The sequence below is a fragment of the Lissotriton helveticus genome, chromosome 8 (genome assembly GCF_964261635.1).
Source record: "Lissotriton helveticus chromosome 8, aLisHel1.1, whole genome shotgun sequence".
Classification (NCBI taxonomy): Eukaryota; Metazoa; Chordata; class Amphibia; order Caudata; family Salamandridae; genus Lissotriton; species Lissotriton helveticus.
The window spans coordinates 1,527,946,385-1,527,967,677 of NC_136069.1; the positions used below are offsets into that span (position 1 = coordinate 1,527,946,385).

Here is a 21,293-nt window from a genome sequence, read left to right on the forward strand (position 1 = left end):
ATACAAACATTTGATAAGATAAGTAAGCATGTGCTGCAGATATATCACGGCACATAAGATTTACAATGATATTCCATGATTACTTACCAGCATCAGTAATATCAGCTGTTAAATGAACTACAGCATTCAACTGCATGCAATTTCAGTGAGGACACCCACTGGTTGTTGGGGGAACTGCAACATTTTACCCACATGTAAAAACTGTGAGGACATCTATTTCCTGTCAGGAGTACTGCAGCCTTGAGCTTCCAAATAATAAATGGGATGCATCTGTTAACTATTACTGGAACTACAGACAGTATTTCCTTTCAAACTATCACTGTCAGGATATCTGTGGACTGCAGTTTTGCATTTATTCAGGATAGGTAAAAAACGTTAACATGTTAAGGCAGGTGAAAGCCTTTAAAGTCCAGCTACGCTTGAGGATTTCACAGGCTCCCAAACTAAAAGTAATGTTGAAAAGATTCTTCACCACATAAAGATCTCCTTGAAGCGTAACATATCTCTCAGCAATGTAAAAAACTGTAATTCAATAGAAGACTTTAAAAGTCTGAATGGAAGTGGATGCCTGTGGCATGGTAAATCAATTTCTGAGGTAATTTCTTCTGCACACCAGTGACCCGAGCAAACATCACAATGGAGACAAAGATTTATCTGAAGGCCACTTGTAATGAGAATGTATTTTAAGGAATCAGTGAATGTAATACCCTTTATTCATGTGTTCCAGTCATAATTGGGGTCTCCAGTAATTAAATCAAAATATCAAAGCCAGTTACGAGGCGGGCACCTTCATAACAACACTAGCACAGCCATCCAATCTTACTGCTCAAGGCAGAAAATGGACACACTCCACCCACAGCCATCACAGAAACTCTGTAAATGCCTAATCCTTTCTATTAGTAATGACATGGATGGGCTTGAGTGAATACAGTATCAGTAGGGACATCATGTTAGGGTAGCCAGAGGTAGCATCTGCCTCCCCGACGTGCCCTTGACACTCCCCTCTGTACCCTGGTATTAGTGTCATAAAGGCAGAAACAGAGTGAATAGGGAACTAAGGGCCATGTTTGCTTCCTTCAATTTTGACTGCTTGTCCTTCCAGTGACAACAAACAGTCTGTGCATGGATTAACTATAAAAAAAGAGGTCAACCATGTGACGTCACTATACTCATGCCATACATCCCTGTCCGTTTGGCCCATAGTTCTTCGCTGCACGCCACTGTACATGCTAGTTTATCAGATATCTAGCCTAAGGTGAAATATGTCTGAAATGGTTCTGCTGTCTAGTTATCTGCTGAATAATACCATGCATTGGGTGCTGTATGTGTATGTATTCCTAAATTGCAGGACTCTTGAATTCGGAAATGTATTCATGTTATGTAAAAACGGCAAATAAAAAACAAGAGATGTCACTAGGGTGGGGTCAATGAATGCATGATGGCGCTCACACTACCCCAGAGATGTTTGGTAAACGAACGTCTATTGGTAGTGGTCTAAGAACTAATTTACATGAGACACCTGATGGGCATGTCTTCTAGGCAGGCAGTACAGTTTCTGAGGAAAAGGTTGCAGACAACTGCTCTATCGCTTGTTTTCTGAGGATCCTTAAGCGTGCATATGGATAATTGTCTTGAATGCCGATGACGACCTTCCATAGGTCCGATTCTGAAGAGGTTGACCTGTAAATATGCGCTGTAGGGACCATGCTTTAAGGAAGTGGATGTTTACATTCTAGATTTAACCTTCTAATGTTAACAACATATGTTCATGTTGAAGTGCTAACTTTAGCAGCACATTTTCAATCTCAAACCTAGGATTTCAATTAAAGGGAAGTTGATTTGCTCCCAGCTGGAGAGAAGTTTTGAGTGGGCTGATTCTTCACTGTCACGTAGACATTCTTTAGGGGACCAACATGGAACAGCATCTCCCTGGTGTGAGGGGCTGTTGAGATGCTCAAGGTCATGGGCAGTGATACCCTGCTCGGTCTGGGAGAAAAAATCTCATGTGACAAACAGAGGAAAGGATATGCCTTTTCTTCATCTGACGAGCCAGTTGGCCAAGTATGGCTAGACAAAGATGTCTTGTCTCCTAGAATCGGCTACCACGACTGCACTTTGAGAATACCTCTAGGTCATCTTCGGACCATATAGCAAGACCTAGAGCTGATAACGTAGAATGGCAGAGCAATGGTCTGCTGTGCTTCTGTAGTATATACCTTCCCTCGTGCTGTGCCCAGCACGAGGGATTGTCTTCTCTTGTTATTGTTCCACTCCTCCGTTCTGTTCTAGCGCTCTGGGCAACGCTAGTCAGTTGCCCGGAGTCCTGGAAACGAGCGGCGGTTTCTCCCTGTGGGTGTTTCCACTTACTGAATAAAAGAAGATTTAAACCTACAACTCTTGCCAGAAATACTCTTATTTCATTTGGCGAAGAGCGGGTCCCGAACCTACCAACTTCAACTTCAAACACCCACCAGGAAGTACTCGGCCCACTCCCTCGATGCCCGCCCTCCTACCAGGTGTTTATCTACTTGTCTGCAGCATGCCTCATCTTCCTGCTCTTCAAGTCGACGGTAGCTGGTTTTTCTCCTGATTTTCTTCTATTTCCCACCGTGACGGCTGCAGATGGTGACGGTTGCCTTGGAAGCTCGCGCTTCATCCAGTGAGTACTACGCATCATTCAGCGTCATTGTCCCAGCGCGTCATCAGCTTCTACGCGCACTTGACGCTAATACCCTCGATGCTCCAGCGCTCCACCTCATCACGCCCTGACGTCAGCACGCTTGCGCACGGCGGCCATTTTAGCTCGTTGCCTAGCTACAACTACCCACAACAATACGCTCTGCGCTGTTCTCCACACCGAGTCAGTTTCCTGATTCCCGACGCCACAGCGCGACCTTCGCTTCGTTTCCTTGGCATTTATTGATACTGTGGAGTTAAATACTGGTATTTTTACAACATTATTTATTACATTTGACAAACTTATTCATTTTGTTTTTGCTCCTTCGGTGACAGGCACACCTCTGCCTGCATTTCAACTGTTATCATAAGCTTTACTCATGCTTGTTATTTATTGAGCACATTTACAACCCTATCTGTGATACTTCTCATTTTATTTAAATGGCTTCTTCTCAGCAATTTGCTCAACCCCCACCTTTTCTTCAACTCCCTGGAAAACCTACTATTCCTTGGCGTCAATGGGTTAGAGCTTTTGCCAACCATATTGTAGCAATTGATGCAGTCAAGTTCACTCCTGAGAGGAAAGTTGCCATTTTATATGGTTGCTTGGGAGTTGCTGCGCAACACACTTTTGAGAACCTTCCCAGATCTTCTCCTCCCTCTGGAGATGCTGGTGATAATTGGGATGAGTATAAGGAAGCCTTATCTCGCCTCGCAAGACATTATGGTGAAGAACCTAATGAAATGCTTGAGAGACATAACTTCTTCAAAAGGAGACAGCGAGAAGATGAATCCATTGAAGAGTACATTGCTCAGTTAAGAATCTTGGCGTCTACTTGCGAATTTGAATCTAATCCCGACATTTACATTCGAGATCAATTCGTTTTTGCCTGTTTCTCCAAAAAGATCCAACAACGCCTTTTGAGCTGCAAGAAGCCTACACTTCAAGAAACTATTGACATTGCCAAGAGCATTGAAAGATCCATCACTACTTCTAACGCTCTGCAAAAAGAACAAACTCATTCTTCTCTTCATTCTTCTTCGTATGACAATGTCACTTCTATTAGTTTAGTTAACACTAATAGGTCTGTTAGACCTTTTAAAAAAAAAAACCTAACCCTAACCCTTATTGTTACAGGTGTGGTTCTAAGTCCCATATTGGCAACAATCCCTCTTGTCCTGCTTCAGGAAAAAGGTGTGTTTTATGTAAAAAATTAGGACATTTCCAAGGTATGTGCAAATCTGTCAAAAGGTCGCCCAGACCTTCTGTAAATAGTATTCTATGTCCTGATTTCGATGATTGCATTGATGAATTTCAAGATATGGTTGTATCCATCCATTGCAATTTCATTGACACTTCTAATTTGGTCAAAGGTCCATACTGCTCTGCACTGTTTGGCAACATTGAGGTTACAGTTATGGCAGATTCTGGATCTCCAATCACCATTCTCAATGAAGCGTTCTTTCTGGAAAAATGGAACAATTCCATTTCTTTGCTCAAATCTGACCTTAGTCCCAAAGCATTTAATGAGTCTGATATTATTATGCTTGGCTACTTCAATTATAGGCTTGAGTGTTTTGGGAGATCTATCATTACTAAAATTTATATTGCAACCAAGGGTCCCAATATAGTTGGCTGGCAAGATCTCGCCAAAATGGGTATTTACCTAGTTCCTGGTTCGGATGACCCCATTAGAGTTGGTGATCCTCCTGAAGGTTATTCCCCTGTCCCACCTTTTGTTTCAGTTTGTCTTCTCACTGATAATCATGAGTCAGACATCAAACAAATTTTGGACAGATTCCCCAATGTTTTTTCCAACCAACCAGGCACCGTTAAAGGTTTTAAACATGAGATCAAGCTTAAAGCCTCTGCCCAACCCATTGTTCATAAAGTTCGCCCTGTTCCCATCAGTGCCAGGGATGAGCTTAAATCTGTGCTCACCTCTCTCAAAAAGGATGGTATCATTGCACCTTCGGATTCTTCCGAATGGGTTTCACCCATTGTTATCGTTCGCAAAAAGAACGGTGAGCTTAGGCTATGTGCCGACCTTCGCACCCTAAACAAAAACATCTTGGTTGATTGCCACCCCCTTCCCAAAATTCACGACCTGCTTGCCAACCTAGGTGGTGCCAAATATTTTTCTCTTATTGATTTACGTTCCGCTTACCATCAGGTACCCCTTACCGAATCTTCTCAGGACCTCACCACTTTTGTCACCCCATTTGGTGATTTAAAATATTTAAAACTTCCATTTGGACTTGCTAGCGCTGCTAGTGTTTTCCAAAAGATTATGGATAATCTTTTCGAGTCTGTGCCTGGGGTGCAGGCCTATCAGGATGACATTTTGGTTTTTTCTCCTGATTGGAATTCTCATTTATCCCATCTCTCTTCTGTTTTGAGCAAGCTTAATGAAACTGGCATGACTGTCAGGGCTGACAAATGCAAATTTGGCTCTCAATCCCTCGAATACTTAGGTCACACTTTGACTCCTGAAGGCATAAAACCCAAGTCCTCCCTCATTGAGGCTATTTCTCAGGCTTCTCCTCCCAAAGACAAGGATGCCCTCCGTTCCTTTTTGGGTTTAGCGGAGTATTACGCCCGTTTTGTCAAAGGCTATGCCCAAATTGTTGAACCCCTTCGCTCTTTGCTTCACAAAGGTTCCAAATATACTTGGACTGAAGAGATCAATGCCTCTTTTTCACATGTCAAGGACATGATTGTAGGTGCTACTGCTTTGCACCCCTTTCAAGACTCCGCCAAGTGTTTTATCATGGTTGACGCCAGTTTGACTGGTTTGGGTGCCGTCCTTGGTCAGTGGGCTTCTGGTAGGGAACACACTGTTGCTTTTTCTTCCAGAAAACTTAAGGATTCTGAAACCCACTATAGCACCACTGAGCGTGAGTCATTGGCTTGTGTTTGGGCAATTGAAAAGTTCAAGAACTACATTTGGGGTAGAGAATTCGATTTATTCACTGATCACAAGCCTCTCACTCAACTTCTCAATGGTGATGGCCTAGGTAAAGCCTCCTCAAGACTTGTCAGAATATTGTCCAAATTACATGAATTTCATTTCAATATTAAACACATTTCAGGTGGCAAACATTTTCGTGCCGACTGCTTGTCTCGCATGTCACTCAATACTGCTTCTGATGTTCAAGATATCGGTGACATTGAATGTGTAGTTGCCACTCTTGACGCCACCAAGTTCTGCCCTTTCATTTCAGAGGATTCTTGGTCAAAAGCATATGAAAATGATCACAATTTAAAATTGGTTGCACAATACATTTCTCAGCGCTGGCCTGAGAGTAGAAAATTGTCCAATGAGCTAAAGGCTTTCTTCATGATTTCTTCTGAACTCTCCCTTGTTGACAATCTAATTATGAGGCATGATGTTTTTGTTCCCCCTTCTGATGTCAGACCCGATATCATTAAATTTGCACATCAAGGGCATCTAGGCATCACCAAAACATCCCAACTCATCAAATCGCATTATTGGTGGCCTTCTATTGAGTCCCAGGTAAAGTTTTACATTGATTCCTGCAATGAATGTTTGCTCTCGGATAAGAAATGGAAACTCATTAGTACGCCCCTCCATCCTGTTCCTTTTCCACTTAAACCCTGGGAAAAGGTTGGGTTGGATTTTTCTGGCCCCTTTGATGTCCTTCCCCATGACATGAAATATGTCATTCTTCTAATTGACTATCATTCGAAATGGTTGTATCACATGTTTTGTGACTCCCCCTCCTCTGCTAATGCCATCAAATTTTTGCGAAATTTGTTCATCATTGAAGGTTGTCCTTCTGTGGTTGTTACCGACAATGGTTCCCATTTCATATCCGAGAAATTTGACTCATTTTTAATGGAACATGATGTTGTTCATTTCAAAGTTGCTCTTTATTCGCCCACTTCAAACGGTTTAGTTGAACGGGCCAATAGATTGCTCAAAGATGCTGTTCAGACTGCCATTTCCTCCCACAACGATGTAAGAAATTTTGTTGAAGAAAAGTTTTGGTCGTACAACATTTCTCCTCATTGCACGACTGGCATATCTCCCTTTTCTTTGTTAAGAAATAGGAATGTTCACACCAGACTGTGTCCTACTTGGTTATCTGAGAAGAACGTTCAGACCCTTCGTCCTTCTCATGTTTCTCTTTCTGAAAAAGTCTCTCAGAAACAATCCCTTATGAAGGTCAGGCATGATTCAGGTAAATCTTTCACTTCTATTGTTTTAAAAGTTGGTGATTGGGTCCTCATCAAGAATCCAAGAAAAGTTGCTAAAGGGCTCTCTAAGTTCTCCACCCCAGTCCAGGTTACTGCGGTCAGTAAGGCTTCTGCTTTACTTGGCAGCAGAGGATGGTGGAACAAAAGAGCTTTGGTTCATCTATCTGGCTCACAGGCTCGCTCCTTGTTGAGTTTGACCCAAGAACAATTTGATCAGTGTGACTGGTCTTTTTGGTTAGATTCCCCAGGTTCTTCTTACTCATCTTCATCCTCTCCTTCGTCAGATGCATCCGCATCTATCACTGTTTCCTCTCCTCCTTCTTCTTGTTCCTCCTCTTCTTTGCTGTCTCCCTCTTTGTCTTCCTTTCATTCTGAGATTGGTGGGGAGGTTTCCCATCAAGCTTCCACTCCATCTGTTCGGTGTAGGAGGTTACCTATCAGGTTTAATGACTATGTGTTAAGCTGAAGTTTGTTTATTTTACTTTGGTCCTAAATGCTTTTGATGTCTTAACTCACATGTATTTGCTTTCTTTTTATTATTCTTTAATTTTTATTTTTCTTTGAAATGTTGTGAAGAGGGAGAAGTTGTAGTATATACCTTCCCTCGTGCTGTGCCCAGCACGAGGGATTGTCTTCTCTTGTTATTGTTCCACTCCTCCGTTCTGTTCTAGCGCTCTGGGCAACGCTAGTCAGTTGCCCGGAGTCCTGGAAACGAGCGGCGGTTTCTCCCTGTGGGTGTTTCCACTTACTGAATAAAAGAAGATTTAAACCTACAACTCTTGCCAGAAATACTCTTATTTCAGCTTCTAAGTGGCTCTATGAGCATAGCTAAGAAATAGGGAATGAATGAATCATGGAAGATAGTGATAGGCAGATTGACAATGCTCCTTAATCATAGGACTTACACTGTTTAGAAATGTTGGACACCCACCACAGTCTTTCAAATGAAGCCAGTATAGATGGCAATTCAGTAAGAACCAGAAGAGCTTGTGTGCCAGACTGCAGGAAAGGGGTTATATACTTGGCAGCGTTCAAAGTATGACCAAAGCGAACTCACCTGTGGAGTTGTGTCAAGAAGCTCATGGCATTAATTTCAGAGAGTGAGGCCTATAAAGCATTTCTACGGGGACCAGAAGATCCTTACAGATGGTGTGGACATAGAAAAAATGTAATACTTTCAAATTATTATTTGCAAGTCAAAAAGTAACCACTATGCAATTTCGAGTTCGGAACCTCAAAAAACAACAGTGAAACAAATGTTTTTTCAAGGTATAGGGATAAAGTATAAGACCAAACAGGGATCAAAATAAGACTTTTTAGAGGCATATTTCTATTTTTAAACTGAGTAAATTAGATTTTAGTTGATTAGAAATAGGTCAGTTTTAAAAATGGCCCCATTACAAAGACTTGTTTTTTTTAAGGCAGCAATTCACTCAAAGGAAAATATACTGTACAAGGAAATGTTGATATCAAAAGGCACACCTAGGGATCCTCGTAAAGTGAATTGACCTGGTCAGATCAAAGGCTATTGGTACAGCCCAGCTTGCGGCCAATTTCATTTTAATGGGTACCAGGCTGGTCTCCAGGTGGCAGGTGATTGCATGCTCTGTAGAGAACGTTGTGTGTTAAGCTTTTAATGGAAGAACAGTTCACAAGTGCACTGTGTGCGCTGCAGCAGCACACATGAATTGTTAAATTGTTATTTAGCGCAACAGTGCAATATCTCACCTCTCAAACAACTTTCTACCCCTTGCAAAATGAATTGTAAATTAAATCCTAAGACTGAAGATCCATTAACTACTACAACGCAAAACTACATCAGACTGCTATATTCCATTATGAGGTAAGAATAGGTCCACCATTTGTGGAAGGGATTATGCGGCATGCTCCCTTGTACATAAAAAAAGCACACATGGGAAGCGGGGTAAGATAGCTCATTAACTTGAGTACTTGATGTGGAGATCCGAATGTAATCTGTAGGTGGTTGGTTCGACTCCTGGAAAAGTCAACTCAGCTTTTCATCCTTTCAAGTTAGATTGAATGAGTATATAGAATCAGTTTCAATTGGGGAGTGATTGCACATAAAACGTTTGTAGCAAAGCACAGTAAGTGAGGTGGCGTGTCTTAGGATATTCAAAAGAAGCATTATTGTCGTCTTACCGACACTCTGAAGGCACGTCGGTGAATACACGAAGAAGAAACTCCCCGGTGTTTCCTGGGTCGAAGGTGGTTGGAATGATGACGTACCGGCCCTCCTTCAGGTCGGTCTTCAGAAAGACACTCCGTGAGTTGATGTATATGGAGCTGGCCACCTTGACCTGGATGGTGTGCATCCTATACCGCCGGTTCAGCTCCACCTGTGTGCAAAACACACACACAGTCAGGGTCCTGACACATTACAAAGAGTGTGAAATCAAGCGCAACACTGGGGAACACCAATCTTTTCCTAAACGGCACATTTCTGTAAATTGATACTCACCGCACTTTTGGAAAAATGCACACAAATTTATGTGAAAGAATCAGAACCCACTAAAAAAGAGGTTGCAATTCTCTTATGTGAACATGCTGCAGTAACAGTAAATTTAGAAACAACACTTCAGTAATTTAGTTTGTGGTTGAGAAATCGTTGAGCATCAACAGCGACATGCCAGGTTATCTCAGGCGAGAATCACATAAGTGACAGAAGAAAATACCACCAGGCTCATCTAATCTGCCAATGTTCCTACCTCCTGCTACAACCCGATCCTTTACTGAGGGCTTTATTACAAGTTGCCTATTATTTGGAGAGGTAATGCCAGACAAGGTAAATACTGAAAAGCATGGTACAGTAATTACTAAGTGTGGTATGTTCCCAATCAGAGTTCAGCACCTCATAATGGGGATTACCACAGCTATACCATGCATTCACATAGGCGTCAATTCACCGAAATACCAGGGGAGGCAGAAGTGCCATCCCTCGACTTCAATTTGAACCAATGACATCACAGGAGACGGAGGAGCTACGCTAGAAACCAAGATGGCTGCATAAGCTCCCGGCTCCGTCGACCTCCGTCGTTCCCTGATATATCCTGTACTTTTTCCTGAACTCACGCCCGACTCCCGTGCTCTTGAAGCGTTGCTGTGCCCAGGGGTGCAATCCCGGAGTTTTTAATCGACTTGCTTGACGCAGTTACACCGTCTTTCATTTTCGGCCTACTTCAGCGTGTGAGCTGGGGCCTCGATTACTGACCCAGCCGGGTCTCAGTTGAACAACATCGGCTGCGGGATCTGGTGGAGTCCGGTCTAGCCGAAGTGGAACTTTTCCTGGTCTATACCGGTGGCGGTCCTGTGTTCCGGCGGATATTAAAAGAGACGGCAACAATACGTGACTGCGGCTGTGGGTGGGGGCCCGGGTCCCGATGACCTTGCTGCCGTCCCGGGGTCTACGGATGGGGTCCCCCCTCGGGGGGGTGGTGTAAAGATTGCTGATCAGCGTGTCGCCCGTTATCTCTGTCCATCCCGCTCTTGCCTGTTTCCCCGGAGAAGCCAGCCTCCGGGGTTCAAGACTGCTTTGTCATCGAGTGAGTGGAGATGGGTCCGACGAATTGTCTGCCTTCGCTAGGGACCGTAATGGCCGCCATCGGAGCTCTTTATTCCCACTCGGAGACCGCTTTCCATGCCCTATCCGTAAGGATTGATAATGTGTGTCTGAGACCGGACTCCAGCCTTTTGCCAGACCCGCAACAATTGGTGTTTCCCGCGAAACTTGGAGTGACCCAGAAAGAGAACCCCAAACAGAAACAGGACCTAGTGTCATTTGTCAATACACGAGCGGAATGGTACGTGACTGGCGCCTCTGAACTATTAGCGCAATCCCCTGAGCCATCGCCCATGAAGGACCCTTCCTTTCCGTTATTCCTGGATAATTCTTTTCGTACTTTTTGTATGGACTTCTGCATCGTTGCTGGACTTCGAGACTTTCCTTTGATGGCTTTCCCTGGCCGTTCTGGTCTACATCTCCTCACACGTTTTGACTCTCCTGCTTCTATGGGTGTTCGACCGGACAGTGGTTCTATGATGGATCGGAAAGGCCAGGGCTCAGTTTGACTGTCTGGGTTCGGTATATTGCCTTCATTTTGATTTGGCCGGGTGGTGTTTAACCGATGGATCGTGAGGACCAGGGCGAAAATTGTTTGTTTGGGTTCGATGTGATGCCTTGGTTTTGATACGGGACTTGCTGCCTCTGTTGCTATGGGAGTTGGGCGGGGTTCTTTATAAACTCCCCTACTTGTTTCGCTTACTCACTGCTTAACTTGCTATATACGATCGTAGGGGCTGTTTGCTTCTGGCGGGGGGAGGGGAGTCCGGGAGCTCGTACGATATCTCCTCCTACATCTTTTCCCTTCCTTGGGGTTTAGTTTGCTGGGCGACAGGCACGCTGCTAGTGGGGTTAGGCTGTAGCCATCTGCAGGGGTGCAGGGTGGGGGGATGAGGGCGGGGTTTTTTGTTTTTCTTCTTATTTTGTTCTACGGCCCTTTTTTTCCTTTTCTCCTTTTCCCTCCTTTTTTCTTTCCGCAAGAGATGTGGCGTATTATCCTGAGTCGCTTTGTTTACCATATCCGGGTGTCGAGTATTTGATTTTTCTATCCTGAATCACGGGTGGGCTGGCTCTGAAAAAGATCGCATTGGGTTAACTGTACTGTATCATTTTGCTCCGGCTTTATGCTTCTATTGTGGATTTTCAGATGCCTATAATTGTTTTGTGTTCTCCTCAACTATTTGCCAGTTCACCACTGTATCGTGACTGTGATATGATGCCCGATATGACTACGTCTTTTCTTGTGTGATAATTAATAAAAATATATATTAAAAAAAAAATGACATCACAGGAACTGACATCTTATGATTTGACACCAAATCATCCAAGGAAAATAATGTCACATGACCTTAATTTCGATTACATCACAATATAGACGATATAGCTGTAGTTAAAATCTTAAGTGCACAGTTATAGAATAACTCCAGTTACTAGCATAAATAAATGTACATTTTACATGGCACTTACTTTTTAAATAGGATACCAACATAAGAACATTACACGTTTTTATTTTGTTATTGCACAAAAAATTAGGCCATATTTACTATAATTTTGCATTAGGGTTGCATCACTTTAGTGGCGCAGCCCGGTGCAAAATCATTTTTGGCATTTATTAAGCCACACAAAGCCACTTTGCGTAGCTTTGCATGGGTTTGTACATGACAAATAATGCAATGCAGCACTGCCTTTCGTTACTTTGCGTCCGCCTGGTGTTATATAAGTGGAACATGGGAGTTCCCATGTATCCACCAATGTATTTTGATGCAAACCCAGATTTACTAAGACTTGTAAACCTAGATTTGAACCAAAATGGTGCGCCTACCCAACACAGGCGTAACACGGAGAAGCAGCTTTATTTCACCTTGTTACTTCCCTCTTTCCATAGATGTTGCATTCTGCAGCACACACAGAAAGAGGAATGTGCCGGAAGTTGTCCCTTTCTGCACGAAATCAATTCTGCCCACAAAAGCAAAAGACTTGTAAAACATTACTGGTTTTGTCCCCATGGTATTTCTTAACCCCTTGGCCACGGCGGTAATTCCGCCGCGGCGCTGGGGGGCCGCGCGGCGCCGCTATGCTCGTGACGGAACCACTCCGTAACGAGCCACGGGCGCGCTGTGCTTGTGACGGAGTGGTTCTGTCACGGCGCCGCACGCTCAATAGAACCCGCCGCGCAGGCGCAAAATTTATGCCGCGCAGGCGCGGCGGCAGGGCCGTGACGGAACCACTCCGTCACCAGCACAGCGCGTCCGTGGCTGGTGACGGAGTGGTTCCGTCACCAGCACGCAAGGTGTTAATGTAGACTAATGTAAACAATAATATTGACATACCTTGTTTTGCAGCATTGTTAATGCATTTTGATTAGCATCACTTGTAAGGCATTGTGATTTACTACATCATATAAGTGAGGTTTTTAGTTAAACACATTATTCTATTTGTTCACAGCATTAAAAATCTGAAATATCTTATTTAAAATGTATAGTTTTTATTTCCATTTTTTAACAGTTTTATTCAGCAGGGAATGCATTACACTGCTCTAAACTTATTTGTTGTAAGTTGATTGCCTCACTTCACAGCCAGAGCTACAGAAAGTAAACAATGCACATCACAGCACTGTTTAGCCTCTGTAATGTTATTGCCACTGCCTTTACCACCTCTGAGGCCAGGGGTTGCAAAAACAGCGCCAGAGGTTGAAAGAGGCCAGCCATCATGATGTCCATACATTTTCACCGTTTGAGCTGTGAAATCAGCAATACTGAGGAATTTCCATGTGCAACTTATGCTGAGCATTGTTCAGCCTAGTGTGTGTATAGAAAATGTGCAAAATGTGTGCACTCGTTGTAATGCTGGTCTGGTTGTAAAAGCTCTTGCTTGAGCCCAGATCAGGCATCCTGCAGAGCGTGGAATGATGGCCATTGTGCCCAAAACCAACTTCCTTTTGAAGGAGTGAGAACATAAGTCCATGCTACACACGATTTTTGCACTTTTTTTGGGCACATTTTGTTCTAAAGAATACAGCACTGGTGCCAGCACAGAGTCTACCCACAGGTACATGAAAGGAGACAAGGAATGTTTGCAGTTCGAGGTACACCCAAGTTTACTTAGCCCACATTTTCATACTTAACCAACTTCTAATTTCTTGAACACTCGGAAGCAGATGTAGGCCTTTTGGGAGCATCCAAAGTGGGCTTCGGTTGGAGTAGTGTCTCTTCAGCCACCTATAAACCGGGTCACTGGAATTGTGCGGCAGGTGAGCACCAAATTATGAGGAAGGGTTGTCTGAATTATGCAGCAAGAAAAGCCAAATTATGGGGCTTAATGCAGCAAATCTTTTGATAGTTATAATTTATTCTTGTGTAATTTGTACACATGTCATACTGCCTGGGCAACTATTTCACCTCATTAGTGTAATTTTTATAACCAAGTACAGAACTAAGCAAATAAAATATGACCAGTTAACCTATGTGATGGGCCTTCCACTGCGCGTGAACACGTCGCATTGTTTTTTATTAACTTTTGATCTGTTTGAGCTAGAAACAACGTTTTTTGTTAAAATCTGCAGATTATGCAGCAGATGATTGATTTTGAGGCATATGCAGCAAATCCTTAATTGTGTCAAAAAAGCTTTGGTCGCAGAATCGCATAATTCCAGTGGCCCTACCTATAAACAGGGTCACTGGAATTATCGGACAGTGAAGGGTCGAATTATGTGGCAGTGGAGAATCGAATTACAGGACAGTGTTGGTTAAATCACGCAGCAGGGACAAGTAAATTATGCAACATCTCTCTAATTTGGAAACAGTTCTGCGAATCAATATAGTATGACTTATGATATACCTATATCACCCAAAGAGCACCCTTGCATTACAGATGTAGTATTTTAAGGTTCCAGGTGTCGGACCTTAAAAAGAGATCCAACATATTAGCCAACTTAGCCAGTTAACTTTCATATGGTGGCTAGCACATCATCGCACCTCCGCGAGCTCTAGTTCTAATAACTTTTGATCTGTTTGTGCTATTTTTTGGGGGTGATATCCACAAAGGACGCAGCAGCAAGATGAGTAGCCAGAAAATTAAAATAAGCCCCAATTTCACCAAAGCAAAGGAGTTCAACAACCACTACACGTTTTTTGGAGGGCGGTGTTGGTCCCCAAGTTGAGTTGTGCTCCTAAGTACTCGTTTTCTTCCCTTTCCTACATTTCATTTTTTCTTTCTACCATGTTTTTTTTTTGTTTTCTCACCACCATACTTTGTTTCGTCTCTCTTGCATTCCATCCCAGTTTTTCATAATTTCTCTTCCACTATCTTCACCGCCGTTTGTCCATTACCAGTTCACGAAATACACCTCTTACGTCCATGCATCAAGCAGTAATTATACGTAAATTGCCCCTTCCCCATCCACTGGATTGACAGTCAAAAAACTTACATTCATCGGGACAAAAATAGCATTTCCCGCGCCTGGACCCCGGTGCCACTGCTCCTGCTGCAATACTGATCGCTAGGCCCTTGTGTCTCCATGTCACTGTGCAGCAGATGGTGGATTACGTGGCAAATGCGGCAAATTCATATTTATGCGGCACATGGTGCGGCTGCACAAACGCATGTGCCCTGTCTATAAACCATACAGGCAAGTACCGCTCCCATGCAGGGCGCACGCACTTAATAGAAGACATCACCCCAGTGCCCACGTAGTTTGTTCCATGTGTGCTTTACATTTATTGCTGATATGTTACATGCACTCAGCCACTAGATGGCAGCATCCGTGCATTTGGAGCTTTTGTATGCACGGAAAAGAAGAAACTGAAAGGCAACAATGTGACATTAAATGAAAAGTCTGCAGTGCTCTTTCTTAACCCTCAACTTTCAGAAGCACCCATTTCACTTTTTATTTTTTAAATAACAAATAACAGAGGTTCCTTTATAAGATGATTTCAAACTAAGAGCAATTGTCATCACTAACAGAACTAAGAAGAAGATGAAAATCCAAAGGAAGGAGGCAGACATGCAATCTGAAGAGCAGAGCAGTGGGCAGGAAGAGGTTAAGGGTTCGCAGGTACCTTAAACGGGCCGCCGAGTGTAGAGGTTCTGTTTATCAACTCCGAATATATGATGTTACAACGCATTCCGTTACAACGCATGCCTTTTCCACGCATGCGTTACAACGGAATGCCTTTACCACGCATATGGTTTTCACCACGAAAATGCCTTTACCACGCGTAGTTTAACAACGTTTTTGGTTGTTTAACTATGCATGATATTTGCATTTTCATGTTAAACCGACTGCATGATTGAATATTCAAGTCTATATATGTTTTTTTAATTATGCCTAACCTAATAATATTATAATTAAGAAATATACTTACATTTTCTTTCGACGGTATTCTCCTTCTTCTAACTCCTTAAATGGTCCTTTCTCTATTTTTGATGCAGTACGTAGACGCACGTACGTAATCACGTCTGTTAGGGAGGCTCTTTCCATGAAGGACAGAGGCACAGATGAGCATGTTTAAGGTATGTTTTCTTTCTTTTTTTTTTTTTTACACCCTCTCGTTTTCGTATTTTTTTTGGGGGGGGGGGAACCCCTCCAGCCCCCCCTTTTTTTTTTAACCTTTAACTCACATTCCTTTACTACGTATTTTGTAGTATAGGAATGCGTGGTAAAGGTTATAGTGGTAACCACGCATGCGTTGTAAAGCATGCGTGGTTAGTGCATTCGTGGAAACGGCTTCGTTGTAGTGGCTGTTTCCCGTTGTAAAGCATGCGTGGTTAGTGCATTCGTGGAAACGGCTTCGTTGTAGTGGCTGTTTCCCATCAACTCCTGCGTCGCAAACAATCGCGTTGTGATGACGTTAACACATGCTAATGTTCCTTTGTGATGCCACCTTTTTCCCCATTCTTATTGGCACTGCGGGTCACACCACATACCACGACATTCCATAGATGACAGTTGCTTCTGGGTCTTTCTGAGGTAAACATTGGCACAACACATGACAATATCGGTTCGCGTGCCAAAAAGGTAAGCAAAAGCGTGATATTTTTTCCGTTTTTTAAAAAACAAAATTGTTCCGTATTTGTTCTTACTGCCAACCAAACCCAACACGTCTAATCAGAGTACAGATTCTTTCGCTGATCATTAAGTGTAGGTTCTCTTAAATGTTCGTATTTCCACCGACTGCTCTGGCGATTGTAGAGATGACAGGAAACCCTTCAGGGTTCACGTAAGTTTGTTACTAAACAGCCCCAGACACGTCCGGTTGCAATGGCGACCAAAGATAACTGAACAAACAACCACTGTGCAACTGACAACAGTGGAATCTTGGAAACGGGGTGACACGCAGTGCCAATGGGATAGGATGGAATGTGTTACATCATAAAGGTGTGAGAATCACGCTGCATTGCATCATTACAACACATCCTCCTCTTCCACAACTGACAAAATGATAATGATAAAGCGGGATAGATAAACACAAGAAAGATCGGGTAGTGTAAAATAATGAAGGAGGAACGCGTTTTCAAAGTACAATGCAAATGAGGACAAATGCTTAAAGAAAGAAAGGGGAAATGTTTCTCAAACATGGCTTCACAACTGCAATATAGTCATCATATTTCTTTGGCTGATTATAGGTCTGCCAAATCTACCAGTCACACCTTAGCTCTCCGCTGTATTTCCCAACCATAAAGATGGACCACGACCACGTCTATAGCCAATCAGGCAATCAATGGACGAGTCAGTGGAAGTTGATGTCACTCCGACATCACCATTTCTTTCACACATCATATTCTCAGAATTGTTGTGTAAATTGGGCAACTCATCATCAAAGTTTAACCAAATATCAACGTTACCTTCATCCATACTATAAAATTCACTGTCACGGTACATTCCTTTGGACACACATTTGGCTAATCTACTCACGTGCCAGACTTTTCAATCGCTCAGTCTGACTGCGTTGCGAAAAAGTTCACAGATGCGCAAAGGCCGGGTGAATCTGCTCTCACCTTTTCTGAGTTTTTTCTCCAGGCGAGTTTCGACCCAAAAATCACATTTAAACTGCATTCGTTTCACACCATGTTTTTGTCATACCATTCTTTGTAACTTTCCTGTGCAAATGATATTTTTTTCCTCACTAACTCTGGGGACCACTCAACTTGTTTAGAAACGGGCATCCAACTCAAGTCTTAACTCAAAGCTTGTCTATCCCTCATCATAATGAAAAGACTATTGCCCATAATGAAACTAGGAGTGACCCTGTAGGCCCAAATTAATTTGCAAATCTCATCTTCCCACTTCAACTTAATAATCCTTGACAACTGAATGCTTCCTTTGAGCGCTCTGTTGTTGCGCTCAACTAGGCCATTCCCTTCAGGGTGATAGACTGATGTAGTATTATTCTTAATGCAATTACAATTCAAAAACTCCTTATAAGATTGCAATTATCCGCAATGACACATTTGAACAGGCCTTCTCTCATGAATATCTTGTCCAAAAATGAAATTATATTTGCACAGTCTGCATCACGAACAATTCCAATTTCGTGCCATTGCGAAAAATAGTCAACAAGTACTAAAATATACTTACACACTCCATCCGTTCCTTCAACAGGTCCAACTATATCCAGTCCTAATCTTTTCCATGACATACTTGGACTTTCAATGGGATTCAAAGGAGGTTTAAAGGTTTTAAGGTGCTTATCAGAATCATTGCACGCAACACACTCTCACTAACAACTCAATTTGTTTGTCAGGACCAGGCCACCAATAATTATTCTTCACTCTGTTTGTTTTTTTAAATGCCAAGGAGACATTCATGGCATAATCTTAGTATCCTTTTCCTTACGCCGACGAGTGTGATCGCCTTACCTGATCTGATAAGTAAACCATCCTCGACACACAACTCATTCCTGACTTCACAAAATACTCTTTCTTCCATTTTGAGTTTGCTCTTTTTGGGCCAATCTTTGGTTGCAAACTCACATATTCTCTGCAACCTGCTGTATCTCGACAAGTGATCTTTCCACTCAGGAAGTGTAATGCCTTCCAAACCATCACTGAATAATAAAGCAACTTTGTCATCATCATCCTGTAACCATTCGTTATTTTTCTCTCGTGGTAATGGTAACATGCTCAGAAAGCCTGCCACTCTATTCTTGACCCCTGGCCAGTACTTCATATCATATGTGTAATCTAGTAACTTCACAGATATCCTACTGAGTCTAGGGGAGGCATTCTGTAGACCAGCAGTGGACAATATTTTTGTAGGGAGATAATGATCCGAACGCAGTAATACCTGAAATCCCCAAATATACATGCGGAAATGATTTGGAGCCCATGTACGAGCTAATGTTTTACGTTCTATAACTGAATGTCTTTCTTCAGCTGAGGTAAGAGAACGTGAAGCAAAGGCAACCACCCACTCATTATTTTCTTTGTCACATTGTTTTAAGGACCATCCCCAAACCTTTATTGCTGGCACTTGTAGTTACTATGACCTGAGATGTGGGATCAAAACCTTTAAGAAAAGGTGCACTCCAGATCTCTTTTTTTCAATTTGTCAAATAAAATCCTGGCACAGGGTAGACCACACAAATCTCAATTTGCTTTTAAAAAATTGACAAATATGGAAAGCTTTCTCTGAATTATTTTAAAAATAAATTTTGAATAGTACTCTGTCAGTCCAAGAAATGCTCTGACATCTTTTCGTGTGGGACTGGGTGCATTGGCGTTTGCATCAATAGGACCCTGCTTAGGTTTGATATCATACTTGCTTAAGCTCTTGACCTAAATTCACAACATCCTTTTGTGCAAACCAGCACTTGCTAAACCCCACTATTAATCATTTCAGTTTCAAGATCTCCAAAACTTGCTTTAGTCTGGCACCATGTTCCCTTTTATTGCTGAACATGACCAAGATATCATCCTGGTAAAACATTACGCCAACCACCTCTTTAAAAACATTTGTCATAATTCTCTGAAAAGGGGCAGCTGCGGATGCCAATCCAAAAGGTACCCTGGTACACTGGAAGCAATAGAACGGTGTTATGAATGTTGTGTACTTTTTACTATCAGCATGTAATGGTACCTGGTGGTATGCTGATTTTCAATCTATTGTCGAGAACCAACACATTCCTTTTGAGACCGTAAACATTTCGTTGATGCATGGTATAGGAAACTGGTCCACAAGTATATTTTTGTTGAGTTCCCTAAGGTCAATGCATAACCTAACCTTGCCATTGGGGCGTTTGACAACTACCAATGGAGAAACCCATTCAGCAGATTCCATCTGTTCAATGACGCCATTCGCAACTAACTTTTGTAACTCCATGTGTACCTCATCTTTGATGGAAATAGGTAAATGCCTAACTTTGTGAATACATGTACAGCAGTGGGCTTCATTTCAATCCTTCATTCAAAATAATTCAACAAGACAATGTACCTGAAAAACTTCAGGAACCTCTTTAACCAACTCAGAACATTTTTTGTCTGTCTCATTAATCGATAAAATAGGATCAGTGCAATTGGGATTGAGGATAATGCCCAGCTCACCCCAATCACTCCAGCCTAGCACAGAGGGACCTTTTTGGCACAAATAACTTATAATTGGCTACTTCACTTACAATGTTAAAAGGTGAACCAGAATCAGCTACCACATTCCACTTCACTCCACCAATGTTTACTTTACAAATTGGTTTTACAACCTTGACACGATTAACATCCAAAATGTCACTCCATGCAGAATACATAGTTAACATTAGAGGACATTGAATCCTCCGAAACCTCAGAATTTCTTTCGTCATGCTCTTGCACACAATGCACTTACATATTAGAATTAACAATTTTTCTTCTACACACTTTGGCATAATGTCTAACCATGCCACATAGTGAACCTTTTTGATACTTAGCTGGACTCCTCTTGAAATACGCTAAATGCTCCCCTGAACCACAACAAAAGCATTTCCTACAACTTTTCTTGTCACTAGGTGTCCTTCAAGTATTATTTTTTTCTTCAAGTATGTTTTTCCCGTGCATGACCTCGGAGTTATTTCTGCTTTTGCTCTCAATGTTTTTGTTCCTATTAGAACTAATCTTACTAACCAATTTGACATAATTTGACTCTTCAAGGAACTCTGTGGCACATCTTCCCATCAACTCCACTTTCTTGACTAATGCCACCACCTCTTTCTAATGAGACTCGCCATTGACCCATAACTTATCCTGTATATTAGGATTGCTTGCATGCATAATTATTTGATCTCAGATATGTTTCTCATGTAAAACACCAAAACCTGCATGTTAAAGCCAATGCCCGTAGCTCTGATACATAATCACCCACACTTTCAGTTTTCCCTTGTTTGCGTTGGAAAAATGTGTACATGTCCGCTTCCGCAAACAAAATTGGCAAAAAATGAGCATCCAGACCTTCTAACACGTGAGTAAAGAGAGCACCCCCCTCTCGTGGTTTTTTCTAAATTTGATTATACATTTTAAGACCATCTGGACCTAAACAAAACAACAACACTTTTTTTTCTTCTCTGGAGTAAAATCCTCATCCTCAAAATGTCCATGTAATTACAAAAATGCTCCTTCCATTCCTTCAAGGGCATGCATGGTTCACCCTTGGAAGGAAGAAATGGTTGAGGATTGGTTAAATTTATTAAATTCATTGCACATATAGCTGCAACCAAATTTGGACCCTAAGCAAATTTAGCGAGCGTTAATAATGAAAAGAAATGACTACCCACTTAGTAGATACAGTGAGACAGAAATGCATGCATGAATACAAATTTCCTGTTTGCCTATAACTAAACACTTTCATTTCCCTCT

The 21,293-nt window shown here is 42.3% G+C and overlaps 1 protein-coding gene across 1 annotated transcript in view; it reads right to left on the reverse strand.

Moving 5' to 3' along the window:
* The window catches only part of CAPN5 (calpain 5), a 581,017-nt gene that overhangs the window by 25,556 nt on the left and 534,168 nt on the right, over window positions 1-21,293 (reverse strand). Inside the window, exon 10 of the mRNA XM_078658512.1 lies at window positions 9,059-9,255. Within this exon, the coding sequence (XP_078514638.1) occupies window positions 9,059-9,255 (197 nt within the window). The remainder of the gene's footprint in view (window positions 1-9,058; window positions 9,256-21,293) is intronic.